We start from the raw sequence: 14,545 nt of genomic DNA, 5'->3' as shown, positions 1-14,545 counted from the left end.
CCCTTTCTATGTGTTTTTTATATTTTATATTTAAATACATCCTAATTTAAGTAATAAATTTAATTGAATGATCTTCAATAAATCAGTAAGATAAATCCTATCCTATAATGATAAGAAAATATATATAGTTCCGCATGTATTTAAGAAACTTTATCGTCAGCCAAAATTCTATTATTTTCTATATTTAAGGAAGATAGTTTTTTCTATAGAAAATATGTAAGTTTGTAAATAATTTCCAAAATAAAATGGAAATAATAAAATAAAGTTTCCTAAAATTCATGATAAATTTTCGGCTTGGATTTTCACCTATAATTCTTCCTATCGATCGTAATGAACACGTCATATAATGGACGCCATGGTTTATACATCCGCGAGGGGATAATCAGCTATTGTGTTTTCATGGAGAAAAAACCCAATTCCTTGTGGAAATCTCCTGTGTATTTCGTGCAGAGAAATAATAGAAATAGTTGTTAAACGCATGGTAGTCATTGAGCATTCTTGCGTGAGGTGCGAAGTGTGTTAAGTGAAGAACGAGTGTGCACGTAAGTGTGTACAAGCTGCGTAAAGGTTTATAACATCAAGGACTTATGTTTGTAAAACGAACTTTTTTAATGAAATCAATGACGAAAAAGATGGTTTTGAGTATGTTTTGTGGTGCTGACGTTGCTATTAAGAATAATATTCACGACGAACTTTCCTAGGCATAGCCTTCGCGTTTTAAAAAAGACTGCATAGAAACGTCAAACGAGTATGATGTGTTATTATCTGAAATACAAAAAAACTCGAAGACTCCTCGCCTTCTTATATTAAATAGGCTAAAAAAGTACATTTTAGCAAGACTATCTACTTATAATAAACCTTATGATAAACTTCTGTATATAAAGTTTAAAAGAGATATTTGTGTTCCGTAGAGCAACAAGAATTGTGTCACTACACTCTGTTAAATTAAAGAAAGAAAATCTCTGCAACATTTAAAGCATGTTTATTTTTAACTTATACATGGACTTAAATGCTCATGAATTATTAAGAAAAGGAGCTTTTCCTTTGCTGAACATTGTTTCTAACAAAACAAAAACTTTAGCGGTATTAGATATAATCTATATCTACTTGAAGCAAGAAATGCTTGAAGTCTTGCAGTAATAGTAGATATATATTGAAAACTTCTATAAGACTTATAAATATTTTAATTAAACTGCATAAGGACAATTTTAATATTAAACATTTTGACAAATGGACTTTTTAATCTTTTACCACAGTGACTTAAATCGGATTTCATGTGCAATCTTCTGAACTTTTCTTCTCATATACTAAAAATGTTACTACATTATTTCCTACTACGTAATTGTTATAAAATCTACAAGATCCATTCAAATATGATATTGTTCTTGGACAAGTATTATTGCATACTGGATATCCATCTAGTAAGCCCTTTTTTATATTTGCGTTTCAGAAAAGGTTTAAAGGCACCAGAACTGCATTGGCTCTCTCTTCATACAAGAAAACCCGAAAAATCCAGAAATACAAAGCCTGGATGACGGGACAAGTGACAACATACTTTTGAGCAATAGTGAAAGTGATCAAATAAAAAGTGAAAATATGGACAATAATACAGATGGAGACAACTTAAATCTGAGCTGCGGGGAAAATGACATAGTGGATGAATTAAAAATTGCTGCAGATGAAACTTATGATACACGTAGTGAAGTTTCATCTAGTAGTTCAAATTCTGATTCTAGTCAACCAAGCATAAGCTCTGTTTCAACAAAATCTTCACGTGGAGATAATAAACGTAATCGAAAAAATAGGGGAAAGCGTGCTAGATCCAGAGATTCTAAATCTTCCAGCCCTGAAACAAAACGTGCAAGATCTAAGGAGAGCAAAGGAGTTACTAAGAGCTATGATTATGCAACAAAATTAAATTACTTGTTTAGAGATGCAAGGTTGGATATTTTTTAAAATACAAATCCTTTTTATATATATTTCTTTTTACAAATCTAATGTGTGAATTATAATTATGAACTAATACTATCTGAAATTACTTATAAATATTTAGATAAGTATAATAATATAAAAATGCCAAGAACATGTCTTAAAGTTTTTTTTATCAGATTTTTCATCATCAAATCAAATAATGCTGAAAATGTCACACTATCAAAGGCCAAAGGAGTATGGAGTACATTACCCCAAAATGAAGCCAATTTAAATCAAGCTTATAGAGAGTCCAGAAATGTTTTGCTTATCTTTTCTGTAAAGGAATCTGGAAAATTTGCTGGGTTTGCAAGATTAAGTACAGAATCTAGAAGAGATGGAGCACCAATTTCTTGGGTTTGTATATTTAATTTAAAAAATATATATATCTTTGAAAATTGTGTTACATGTTATTAGGAAGGAAGTTTATATAAATTTTAGGTACTACCACCTGGGTTGTCTGCAAAAGCTTTGGGTGGTGTATTTAAAGTTGATTGGATATGTAGGAAAGAATTACCATTTACAGCAACATTACATTTATATAATCCATGGAATGATGGTAAACAGGTGAAAATCGGACGTGACGGGCAGGAAATCGAACCAAGAGTTGCAGAAGAATTATGCCGATTATTTCCAGAAGATGAAGGTACATGAAAATATACAATATTTTTCTGAGAGAAAAAGAATACAATTGTTATAACTTATAATAAATCTTTTAGGAATTGAAATGACCCCTATTTTGAGAAAATCTAAGGAAGCAGCAAAACATATTATGAAATCTCGTTCATATCGGGATAATAGACCTGTTAATAGCAGCCCTAGATTTTTACGCTCAAGGGGAGGCAGAGGACGTAGACTTTTCTTAACTTCACGATCTCGTTTAGCTTCATTAGCTAGAGGATCCCATTTAGTTGGTACTGAACATAGAGGATCAAGAGATCATCATCATCATCATCGGTATGCTACTTGGTTTAATCGAAGCGATTCTCCTTATTCCAAGTATGTACGTTTTTTGACATATGTCGTAAATCTAATATGTTATTTTTGATAGAAATGAATTTTATAGGGGTTACGGTAGCACAGGATTGGGTGTAGCTGCTGCAGCTGAAGCATATGTTGCAGATTATATGCGTACTATGCAACACCAGTTGCCTCCTCTACCTCCTTATGCTGCACCTCATCCATACGATTCTTTACCTCCACCGCCGCCACCACCTAGGTATTATGATGGTTTACCATTACCACCTGATTACAGTGCAGCGGCATCCGCACTTGAAAAACGTAGTTACGAAAGGAGTGTAGACGAATTCTTGTGGAGAACAGCAAGTCGTCATAGTCGACATAGTGATCATCGATCCTCTCGTGATCATCATCATAGATATAGGGACCGTAGATAAGGAATTTTGAATATTATTTCATTCACCTATTCTGTCATTTCTTCATTCATGCACATATAGTAAGGGTTTTTAAGGTACCGTAACACTTATAATCATGGCAATAGTAAATGTTTAATTATCATGTGATTATCCGTACTAATAATTCAGAAAGAAGTAATTTAAAGCTTTAATTGTACACATAAACATATTTACATTTTTGAGTAATACTTCGTTTTTAACAGAATTGAAATATCATTTTAGATGAAATAATATGAAATTGTAAAAATTATTTAATCAACTTTTTCTTTTACATAATATATAATAAAAAAGCTGTAAAACTGATTCACAATTTACCAGCTCTCGTGTTATATGCATTTAGTATCAATGAAACATAAGTTTTTTGATTAATAGTCCACTTAACTTACTTTCTAATTTTTACTACTTATTTTCTAATCTTTTCATTATATTCAATTTAAATATATATGCGTATATTTTTATAATTTTTACGTATGTTGATATATTTGATATATTTGAGCTTTTTTACAAATAAAGACATTGAATTGTGAATCAACTAAATCATGATAAACAACTGCTTTTGCATTATCTAATATGCGAATTTCTATAATCGAATTGTACCATTTTAATATAGACCACTGCCGCCGATAAAAATTTACTTTTTCAGCACTCGAAAAGGTTAAAACGAATAAACTACTTAACATGAACTACTATCTTTTCACAAACAAAAATTTATGAAGATAATCAATAGCAGGAAAAAATATTTTGGTCATAATTAGCAATATGTATCATTCATAAACTGCATGTAATTATCACTATTAATTACAGAAACAGCCTAACATTATGAATATAAACTGATTTATATAGTATGTTTTTGACGTTATTTCGTAGTAAAGATTTTAAAAAAATTAATTGATTTTGTCTCTTTTTCACCTTTTCAACAACATCACGTTCGATCTTTTCTTCATCATTATGCAGGAATAATGGAACTAAGAGATAAGTTTTATCTTTTATTCCACTTCCACAGGCAATTCATGGACGGATGTTTTAATGTTGGCAGTTGATAACTGTCACAATAATCTATTCAGTTTTAATTATGTCACTTCAAATACAATTTGTAAAATGCATGCTATGTGTTATTCTATATATTGCAGTTTGTTTTTTTTTATTAAAAATAAAACAGGGTACTTACTTAACACAATATCCAGTTTCGTTGTTTTTAGTAAAGTATAATCAAACAAAGCAAGAATGTTCTGTAGTTTCTCAATCAGTTAATAAAATAAAAAATCTCAATCAGGTAATGAAATCAATCGATTTAGAAATAGAACTTTCAGAACATGATGAAATGAAAGGAGAATTAATAAATTTACAGGTAAGCAATTAGACGTTTATACTACTTGAATGTAGTATATAAAATATATATGTGCACATACCACCAGTATTTTTTTTTTAAATAGGAATGTGCAATTATTCTGCAACAAATTTCGAATGTATGTATGAAATATAATTTAAAAACTCCTTTAATAAAAAGGCATTTTTTATATAATGCTGAACATAAATCAATGTACTGTTGGATTCGCAAAGTAGCTTCTACAAGTTTTACAAAATTATTTGCAGATATGAAAAATCGTCCACCCACGCGAAACTATTATAAGTACTTATAGTTTTTATTAATTATTTGTATAATTATTTTTTTCAATTACTTTAACTTGTAAATTATTTATAGAGATGTAGACATTTTATCACCACGAACATTAAAGGAATTGGAACTTTTATCAAATGATACAAAAATATTTAAACTTCTTGTCGTACGAGATCCTTTTCAAAGGCTTGTGTCATCATATAGGTAATAATTTTCAATATTTCGTACATATTTAAATTGTTAAATAACATTATGTCTTTTTACTTTTAGAGATCGAATAGCAGATAATTCAAAACATACTGCACAAGCTTGGATTTATACAGAAAAGATATTCCGTTTTACAAGACCCCAATTGTTTCATTCGAATACAACAACTGGTAATTTTCAAGAAAAAGTATTTACATCTGATAAAAGGTATAATGACTATTTTATAAAAATATCTTTATTCAATTGTTAATAGATTTTTAACATAATTATTTTTTGTGAAGGTTAAAGATAGTACCAACTTTTAGAGAATTTTTGGAGTGGCTTTTACAAACCTCTGAAAAAGATGATGTTCATTGGACTCAATACTATTCGCACTGTGCTGTGTGTGACGTACGATATAATTATGTCCTAAAGATAGATGATTATACATATGGACAAATTAATTATGTGTTGTCTAAATTTGGTTTAGATAAAAATAAGGCATATTTTCCTATGTTAGGGGAAACGCAGGGAGGACACACGAACTTTGACATTACATGCAAATATTTCGCAAATTTGACACAAGATATAGTTTTAAAATTGTATGAAAAATATAAAATTGATTTTGAAATGTATAATTACAATATTAATCGGTATATAAATTGTGTAAAGAAAAGATTCGTTGAAAAAAAACCATAATTTAATAGAAAAATATAATGTTTTGTAGTAAGAAAAATGTATTTATTTTTTGTTTGTATAAAAATGCATTCTATAATTATAATCCATGAAATTAGATACTACAAACATAGCACTATGTATTTTTATAAATATCTGTAAAAATTAAAATACATATTCAAAAATAATTTCAGTAAAATTACTATTATACTATGTCACTTGTTCCTGTACTTTATCATCATACGCACTATGAACTTATTTATTAATGATTGTATTTTTATTTATGAATTATATTAATAAAATTATATGAAAATTTAGATTGCGAAATAAACCACATAAAAGAACTACTGGAATTGATATGTATGTACACTTTTTGTACAAACATATGTTTTTGTATAAATTTAATCGATTAGTGTATTGATTGCAAAAAAAAACGTAATTTGTTAACTTTTTATGAGGTATAACAATGTATTTCACTTACTCACTGCGAAGTTGCAGCTATTTGTATGTTATCATCATGTACAATTAAACAATCATCATCTTCTGAATTCTTATGTATTTTAAAGTTCGATTTTGCTTTATCAGTATCATTATTTATATCACTTTCAATAATAGAAATATCATCATCCATATCATTAACTTCCAATTTCCGTTTCTTTGAAGATACATTTTCTTCAGGAGTTGCAGTTTTACGTTTCTTTGCCGTATCTGATGAAACAGCCTCAGTTTCAACCAACATTACATTATCATCAGATGTCTCCACCTGAGTAAAATTTTTAGTTTGTATATATATATTTTTAAATTTCTAAGCATTAACATGTGCATATATTATTTTACTTACCTGGCCATTTGAAGTAGATGGTTTCACTAAATCATTATCTTCTTTAGGTTTAAGATCTTGTTCTTTGGCTAAAATTACGAAATCAGGACTATCACCTTTTAAACTTGGTCGTTCTCTATAGAGTATTGTTACAGTTAATGAATAGTTTTGTTGGAAATCATCGATTTTAAGAATGGTACCATCTTTAATTCCTAATTCCTCTAGGAATTTATTATTATTGTCTTCAGTTTCCCCTTCCTCACTGCTAATAACAACAGTACCAGTACCATCTATTATAACATCTGGAGCAATCATGTTTAACCTATTTTTTAATACTACTTCATCAAGTTCCTTGATTGTCGTTTTTGATGTATCGATTGCTAATATGGCCTGTGGAGTAGGTGCACAAACATAACATTTTGGATTTGGTGGATTAACATTTTTTTCTGGTACCAATAATTGATTTCGATGATTCATTTTCGAACGTAAATATACAGATTTACATGCTTTTAAATTATTCTCGAGAATTCGGAATGCATGGAGAACAACTAAGCCAGCAACTATTGCGTTTGTAGTTGCGATTGCAGGAATTATATTCCCTGCCATTGCTGTAGAATATTAATGAAGTTAGGAAGATTTATAATTTTTTCATACCATAGTAACTAATAACTATTTTCCTACATTTTATATCAAACCTCGTCTTCTGAGGTATACCAAAAATGTAAGCTCTTATATTGGCACATGCAGCAACAAAATCCATTGAACTTTGGTCATCTTTATCCCAAACCAAATGGTTATTTGGTGATTTTTCTTGTAAATTTTTCAAATTACTGCTTAAATTTTTGACTGACTCAGCAAACACTGCTCCACATTTGGAAATACTCCAACGTTGTTGATCTTTTAAGCCAGGTTCATTAACTTCTTTACTGCATCCTGGTACTATATTATAAAAGATTTTAATAAAATACACAAATTTTTAGTCAAACAGGAACTGAAAGCAATTATTTTACAGACCTCCATCTGGTAATTCTTTCCAACTTAAAGGAGTAGGTGGTCTTCTTTTCTTCCATAAATTATCCATACTTAGTAAATACTTTATATCATCATGAAATAATTTTGTAAATAATTTCTCTGAGTCATAATTACACGATTGTGCCCATACTTTAGTTGATATTCTATCAACATTTCCTTTTTCATTTGATTCTGAATTTAAAGCACCTTGGCCTGCAGAATCTGTAACACATAATTTCTATATGTACATATTACTTAAACAATTTATAATAAGTTTAAATATTACTATTACCTGCTGCTTCTGGGTCAGCAGTATCGGGAGAAACATCTTGATCAGGATCTTCTTCACCAAATAACTGACTATATAAAATTTAAGAGTACTTTCTTATATTGTTTTATATGCTTCTTTTAAGAGAAATATTAATTTAAAGACTTACTTGAATAAATGTTTTGCCCATACTATGCAATGAATTGGCTCACTAGGTGTATTACGTATTGTACAACCAGGGAAAGTTTTTTGTGCAGCTTTTGGTGTACATTCATAACACTGACTCAATTCTTTTTTTATAAGTTCTACTTGACCCTCATAACCAGCTGTACCAGATTCAATTAATGGTACATCTGCTGCTAAACACATTCTATTTACATGATTCCTAGCTGCTCTATTATCAAGTGCATTCATAACTAATGTAAACTTTTTAAAGAATGATACTCCATAATCAGAACTGTGAATGTAAAAATACATAATTAATTATAAGATATAATATTACTTTAATAATATAAAAATATTTACCTTGTAATACTGTCATGGTAATGAACTATTTTTGCATCAGGATTAAACGTTAGTGCTGTTTCCCTTGCAACATCAGCTTTTGATTTTCCCACGTGTTTCTTTTGAAATAAAAATTGTCTATTTAAGTTGCTAACATCAATTGTATCTAAGTCAATCTGAAAATAAAATTATACAGTGATTAGATGTGAAAAAATAATCTTTTTACTATTTTAACTATAATGATTTCAATAACTTTCTTTGTAAAATCATAGTATCAATATGGTACATTGCAACAATATAAATGCCGGTTTCAAAGTTTGGCCAAAAATGAATAACAGCAAAGGAGGGAAAAGTGCGTAGGTTAGAAAGTTATTACATGTTTTGATAAATATTAGCATACTTACAATATCAATATTGACAAACCCTGTCATAACTAGATTTTTTAATATCTCACATCCAATTCCACCAGCACCCACAATAAGCACTTTACTTTGAAGTATTGCATTTTGTAAATTTTCAGTGAATACTCCATTAATGTTGGCCGCCATTTTTCAGGTTAAACACAACGATTCATACAAATGGTGAGACGTCGTCTATGGCTGTAAACGTACTAAGCATTAACGTAGTATAATATGAACACGTACACGCAACCTTTCTGTATAGATATATATGTAAAGGAATATATAAAAATGTATATTATTTGTCATATTTTTTAAATGTCATAGTTGTATTGAAGCATAATTACTTAGCTCTAATAAATAAAATAAATATTTTATTTTTAATTTTATTTATTTTAACACCGTACGAAAATTATTTAAATATAGTTACGATGTAGGGAATTTACAAAAGTACGAGTACACATTCTTCTCTATTAGTTTGATAATTTTTTCAACCGTTTGAATTTGAAAGACTTTCCAAAACAATCGTAGTAATTTGTTAAGAGTTATAAGAAGTTGACAATATGAATAGTTCTGGCGATTTAAGTCAGATCTCTGGTATGTAAATTGTTGTCTAATTAAAATCTTTGAAATTGAGCATAATATCAATGTATAATAGGAAAAAGATTCATAATATAGCAGGACAAATTTCATTTATTTTTAGATATTTCCCGAATTTCTCGTTTGAATTGTAGTCGAATATTTGGTAGAATAGATTCATTGCAAAACTTATTTGAACAACAATGTAGTTTGAGTTACAATACAAGCAGAAATACTACAAATCAAGAATCTAACCATTTAGAGAAAACTGTAAAATGTCTTGCTTCATGCGAAGATAGCATAGGAGAACATGTAAAAAGCAAAATAATTTTAGAATGTATAAAAGAGACATCAATGAATGTAAAAGAGACATTGTCTGATGATGTTGTTTTCAAACTAAAAGGGTTACTTTCAATTCATGAGCTTAACAAATACATGCATTTGCCATCTACATCAAAAAATATACAAGAGGAGTTATGTATTTTGGGAATCACAGATTTGCCAAAATATGATCTTAGTTATGAAGAAATACTAGACATTAAATATTGTGTGGAAACACTGCTACGAGAGAAGATACATGAATTTATATTAAGGTTTATCATTGTTTAAAATTTATTACATTTAAAAGAGTAAATCTAAAAATTTTATGTTATATTTCAGATATGAACAATTAGGAGGAAACCTGAAGGAAGCTCTAAGATCAATTGATGGCAATATGCGTAAAAAAATGTTTGAGCCTCATGAAATACAAATATTCCAGTGGAAAGATAAAATTGAAGAATTATGTGCTCAATATGAAGCAGATATTTTGAAATGTAAGGCTTTGATGAATAAATGGAATACCTTAAAATACAAAGATGTAAGTAAACTTTATTTGGAAAAAGCAGAACACATATTATTGCAAGCGCAAGTTGCAGAAGTGCAAGCAAAGATTACAAAGTTGTCATGTATTATAAAAATGTATAAGGAGACTCCAATAACGATTGATGCATTTAGAACATTAAATGTAGCCATAGATAAGAAATTATTTGCAATACTGAGTGAAATTAAAGAGAAGGAAAACTTGAAAAAACAATATGAGAAGTTACAAAACACAGAATATAATGAAATCTTAAAAACTTATCTACATTTTTGCAAAGCTATCGAAAAAAAAAAACAAATATTAGAAAAACTTTAAGTTATTTGTCCAAAAGAAAATCAATTTTGAATGTATTTCTATATAAATTTATATCTTGTATAAAAATGAATATAAATATATATACTGTTTATGTGTACTTTCTGATATCACATAATATATATATAAATTTATTTCTACCCATAAAAGGTATTATTTTCAGACATTTTCATTTCTATTACATTTAAGTAATATTTATTATAACTCTTTAAGTTGTGTTACCTAGGAGCAAATAGATAAGAACTGCTAAATTTATTAAATTATATTAGGAAGAACATATCCAGAATTATGAAAAAATTTGTTTCATTTATTCACTGTCTGATAAGGTATGTTCATCATGTGAAGTGATAAGAGGTACACAATTTTTATCAGTAAGCATCCCATGTTCAATTAAAAAGGCTTCAACATCAGAGGCATAAAAATCTACTCCTAAATAATCTGTTACATGAACAAAATTTCCTATTACTTGAGCAGCTTTATAAACTAACAAAGCTGGAACTCCTTCTTTCTTAAAATGTTTACTGAGTCCAGCTACTGAACCTGTAACAAAAGTAATATTATATATCATAATTTCGGTGATGTAAGAGCAAATAAATGTTCCAAGTACAAACCTAAAATTTTACAGAATTTCACAAAGGGATAGTTCTCTGCAACGGATATTAAACAACCATTCATAGCCTCACAACCAGGAACATTAGGTTCATAAATATGAACAACAATTGTCACTGATTTGTCTTCATTGTCAATTGCTTCTAAAAATTGATCAGCTGTTTCCAAATTAATTACTCTACGAAAACAAAGTTTCTCAGTTCTTGCAAGCATCTCTTTCATCCTTTGTTTCTGATATTGTAGAAGAAATTCATCGGTTAATAATTCAGCGAGATCAGGATCAGTTTGCATAATTTTCTCTTTTTCTTCATCTAAAGAGCTACGACATGTTAGACTCAGTTTCTTTATTAATTGAAGTCTTTCTTTTTCTTGTTCATCTTTTTTTTCTGCTTGCAGTTGTTTATATCGTTGCCAATCCTTAAAATATAATTAAAACATATTGAAATATACATTACAGTTCCAAATTTTCATTAAATATCGCAATCACAATTTTACTTTTATGACACCCTTGGGACCTGTATTGCTGGAAGTGCCATCCCATTCTGAAAACGATGGTTCTATGGAATCCGTAATGATTTGTGAATATTTTTCATCTTCTGTCTCTTTGTCGGAGTCTGCAGAATCATTTTCTTCGTCTTCGCTGGAGCTACTACAATAATAGTGCAACTTTTCGCCTAAGATCTTATCTTCCAAAGTTGACATGTTTAATTATATCGTTGTGAAAACAATTTACACTATTTATTTTGCTGATATTTCACTTGAGTATTGTGATATTGGAGAAACTCTACAATGTTTATGTCATAAAATTGTTTACTGTTTAATACAAGTTTGTGTAAATAACATCAAAATACCATGTAGACAAATATATATTTTAAATTTACCTAACATTACATCTCAATCTTATATTTATTATACAAGCAACACGAAGTGATTATAAATAAAACTTTATTATTTAAGTCTGAATAGTCAAGAATATTGGCTTCGAAATGTCAATATTCGTAATTAACTTACGAAGACGCCGTAGATATGTAAGAAGTAAAAACGCAGACGAGATATAATATAGACCTGATATTCAATGCTGTTTCATGTTCCACATTTTGGGGACTGCCAAGTCGATAGTAAGAAGTTATCTAATTTACTGACTCATGCTCTTTAATATCAAAATACATCGATAGATGGAGTTTGTACCTAATGTCGTGTTCCGCCAGATAACGTTACACAAAATTAAATTTACCAGGTAAAACAGCAAATTTAGTTTCTTGTGTTATCACTAGAGGATATTACTTATACGATGGCGTAGTGAATTGCATCGTTTTTGAGTGTCATAAATCGCGCGCAATTATTACGTTTTGTAAATTGTAGGTGAATTTGTTAGAGTAATGATTGTTACGTAGCATGATTATTTGCGAAACATGGTGAAGAACAAAAATTTCGTAATAGAACTCGGTATTTGTTCGTCGTAATTTAAATCTACGGTTTCCAATAACAAGCGAACAAAGCAAAGAGAAGAGCAAGGTTATACGAACGTCTCTTTTCTTTATCAATTGGTAATGTACGATTTTTATGTTCAAAAAGCAAAAATTTATACCTTGAGCCTTCCTATGCATTACTTATATTCATTCTATATACATATATTCTATTATATATAAATATATTTGCATTACAATGTATATTTCATTGATTCATACATATTAGTAACAATTATATATTGTCATTACAAACTAACGTATACATGCTTATAAGAAGTGGTGTACTCTGTTATATCTAATAAGTAATAAATCTTCAAACCATTTCCAACGAAGGTCTCAAAATATAAAACTTTGGCCATTCTATTATAAACGTTATATGTATAAAAATATATTTTCAGCTCTAGTTAACGCTATGTGTATACCTATACATATATAGATATACAGCTAAATTAAGTCACAAGATAAAATGTATATTTATGGTTAACGTATGATAATAATGCATTTAAACGAACACATAGTTTTGTAATTAATAAGAGTTCAAACAGAACATTCATTAACATACAGTGACTCACGAACATAACTATTGGAACACTTAACATGCATACTTTTATGAAGTAATTCAATTTTACAACTATAGCATATTTCGTAGAGATTACAAAATTAGTTAAACAATCAGTTATCCATCATATGAATAAGTTCCAATATTCAATGAGACTATCTTTGCCATTAATTATGTTTCAGACTATTATTTAAACCGTACACTAATTTCTTTCTAATTTTATGTCTTGTAAGTTGCCTTCAGACTTCTGTATTTTATTCTGTAAACGCATGTAAAATGTAAACACATTTTCAGTCGCGTCTCGATATGACGTTAATGAAGTTTCACAAATGTTTCATATAAAACACGCGATATTATACATACAATTTTTCTGTGATCAGTATTCATATACTTTCGTGACCAACTGTATGTATTTCTATGGTTCGAAAAACGTTTCATAAGCTCTTTCGTGAACTCATGGTCCAGACTGCGTCTTGGACGCGGCGCGGCGCTGCGACTTGTCGCGCGGTTTCGCGTCTCCGTAGCTTTATTACCGTAATCCCGTGGCGTCGATAAGCCCATTACCGCGTGTCTCTACCGATGCCTGGTAATGTATGCGCCGGAACGTAATAAAAATCGACTTACACGAGCGACTGGCTAGCCTCCTAGCCAAGCTTTCCGCGTAGGGGACGCGTGTGTACCAACGTCGGCTTCTATCGGGCGGCACGCTTTTAGGTGTCGCTAAAACTTTAATCAAAGTCAGATTAGCCACGAAGGGACGACACCGTGCCACGGTGGCTGGGGTCGGGAGGGGGTGGGAAGGGGGCCGGGCGTTTTATTAAACGGGACTTGATTAGGGGTTGCCAAGATCCTTTCAGAGTTTGTTTTCGACTGGTTTCCAGGGAGCCGCTTTCATTACGCCCGGTTTCGCATAATTGACGCGATCGTTCGCTAGGGGAAAAAGTTGGCCACTCTATCACCGGCTCGCGTCTTCTATTGTCACACCGGAAATTAGAGATTATTCATCTTTTTTCTTATATCCTTTGACGTCTTTGTCGTGTCTTTTGTTTATAGCTTTGTCTTGAATTTATTACTGTTTCAGGGAAAATCGTTTACTTTGCATGGTTTCCTAGCAATATTAATTACGTTTCCAAACATAGAATACTGGATAGGTCGGAAATTGAAAAAATTTTTAGATTATGGGCTGATTAACACTAGTATGATAACGATCTCCTAAAGGCAAAGCGATTAAGGGATAACTTGGCGTGAAATACATTTGGGCGTCAGCATAGGATGATCGAAAATGATATAGT

The 14,545-nt window shown here is 30.0% G+C and overlaps 5 protein-coding genes and 1 long non-coding RNA gene across 10 annotated transcripts in view; 4 read left to right on the top strand and 2 right to left on the bottom strand.

The window, feature by feature from the left end:
- Positions 1-307: 307 nt before the first annotated feature.
- LOC100646303 (YTH domain-containing protein 1) lies at positions 308-4,271 on the top strand. 4 transcript variants are annotated; one of them, XM_003398146.4, is made up of 6 exons: positions 313-542; positions 1,451-1,940; positions 2,109-2,325; positions 2,410-2,614; positions 2,688-2,967; positions 3,035-4,271. In XM_003398146.4, exons 2-6 carry the CDS (start codon positions 1,597-1,599, stop codon positions 3,363-3,365), a joined length of 1,377 nt encoding a protein of 458 aa, XP_003398194.1. In that variant the 5' UTR covers positions 313-542; positions 1,451-1,596; the 3' UTR covers positions 3,366-4,271. The 4 variants fall into 4 exon arrangements, with proteins under 4 accessions (XP_012167846.1, XP_012167847.1, XP_003398194.1 ...); XM_012312453.3 differs by having other exon boundaries at positions 313-823; XM_012312456.3 differs by having other exon boundaries at positions 308-1,940; positions 2,688-2,925; positions 3,020-4,271.
- Positions 4,272-4,389: 118 nt separating this feature from the next.
- On the top strand, positions 4,390-6,050 carry LOC100642459 (carbohydrate sulfotransferase 11). Its single transcript, XM_012312458.3, has 5 exons — positions 4,390-4,731; positions 4,817-5,013; positions 5,086-5,205; positions 5,272-5,415; positions 5,490-6,050. The coding sequence occupies exons 1-5, from the start codon at positions 4,456-4,458 to the stop codon at positions 5,884-5,886; spliced, it is 1,134 nt and encodes a 377-aa protein (XP_012167848.1). The 5' UTR covers positions 4,390-4,455; the 3' UTR covers positions 5,887-6,050.
- Positions 6,051-6,301: 251 nt separating this feature from the next.
- On the bottom strand, positions 6,302-9,091 carry LOC100646185 (SUMO-activating enzyme subunit 2). The gene is made up of 8 exons (XM_003398145.4): positions 8,870-9,091; positions 8,487-8,641; positions 8,131-8,418; positions 7,986-8,053; positions 7,697-7,915; positions 7,364-7,621; positions 6,704-7,290; positions 6,302-6,625 (listed from the first exon to the last, which is right to left on the bottom strand). Exons 1-8 carry the CDS (start codon positions 9,011-9,013, stop codon positions 6,344-6,346), a joined length of 2,001 nt encoding a protein of 666 aa, XP_003398193.1. The 5' UTR covers positions 9,014-9,091; the 3' UTR covers positions 6,302-6,343.
- A 56-nt stretch (positions 9,092-9,147) lies between these two features.
- Positions 9,148-10,619, top strand: LOC100646547. Its single transcript, XM_003398148.4, has 3 exons — positions 9,148-9,460; positions 9,567-10,035; positions 10,103-10,619. Exons 1-3 carry the CDS (start codon positions 9,427-9,429, stop codon positions 10,617-10,619), a joined length of 1,020 nt encoding a protein of 339 aa, XP_003398196.2. The 5' UTR covers positions 9,148-9,426.
- LOC100646425 (phosducin-like protein) lies at positions 10,293-12,392 on the bottom strand. Of its 2 annotated transcripts, none has more exons than XM_020864966.2 (4): positions 12,237-12,392; positions 11,721-12,009; positions 11,228-11,642; positions 10,293-11,156 (listed from the first exon to the last, which is right to left on the bottom strand). In XM_020864966.2, exons 2-4 carry the CDS (start codon positions 11,925-11,927, stop codon positions 10,924-10,926), a joined length of 855 nt encoding a protein of 284 aa, XP_020720625.2. In that variant the 5' UTR covers positions 11,928-12,009; positions 12,237-12,392; the 3' UTR covers positions 10,293-10,923. The 2 variants fall into 2 exon arrangements, with proteins under 2 accessions (XP_020720625.2, XP_020720624.2); XM_020864965.2 differs by having other exon boundaries at positions 12,107-12,340.
- A 128-nt stretch (positions 12,393-12,520) lies between these two features.
- LOC125385879 overlaps positions 12,521-14,545 on the top strand; it is a 152,701-nt gene continuing 150,676 nt past the window's right edge. Inside the window, exon 1 of the long non-coding RNA XR_007225607.1 lies at positions 12,521-12,772. This is a non-coding gene — a long non-coding RNA (uncharacterized LOC125385879). The remainder of the gene's footprint in view (positions 12,773-14,545) is intronic.

This window comes from Bombus terrestris, chromosome 10, assembly GCF_910591885.1.
Source record: "Bombus terrestris chromosome 10, iyBomTerr1.2, whole genome shotgun sequence".
Classification (NCBI taxonomy): domain Eukaryota; kingdom Metazoa; phylum Arthropoda; class Insecta; order Hymenoptera; family Apidae; genus Bombus; species Bombus terrestris.
Note: the sequence above shows the minus strand (reverse complement) of the source record. Positions and strands in the feature narration are given on the sequence as shown.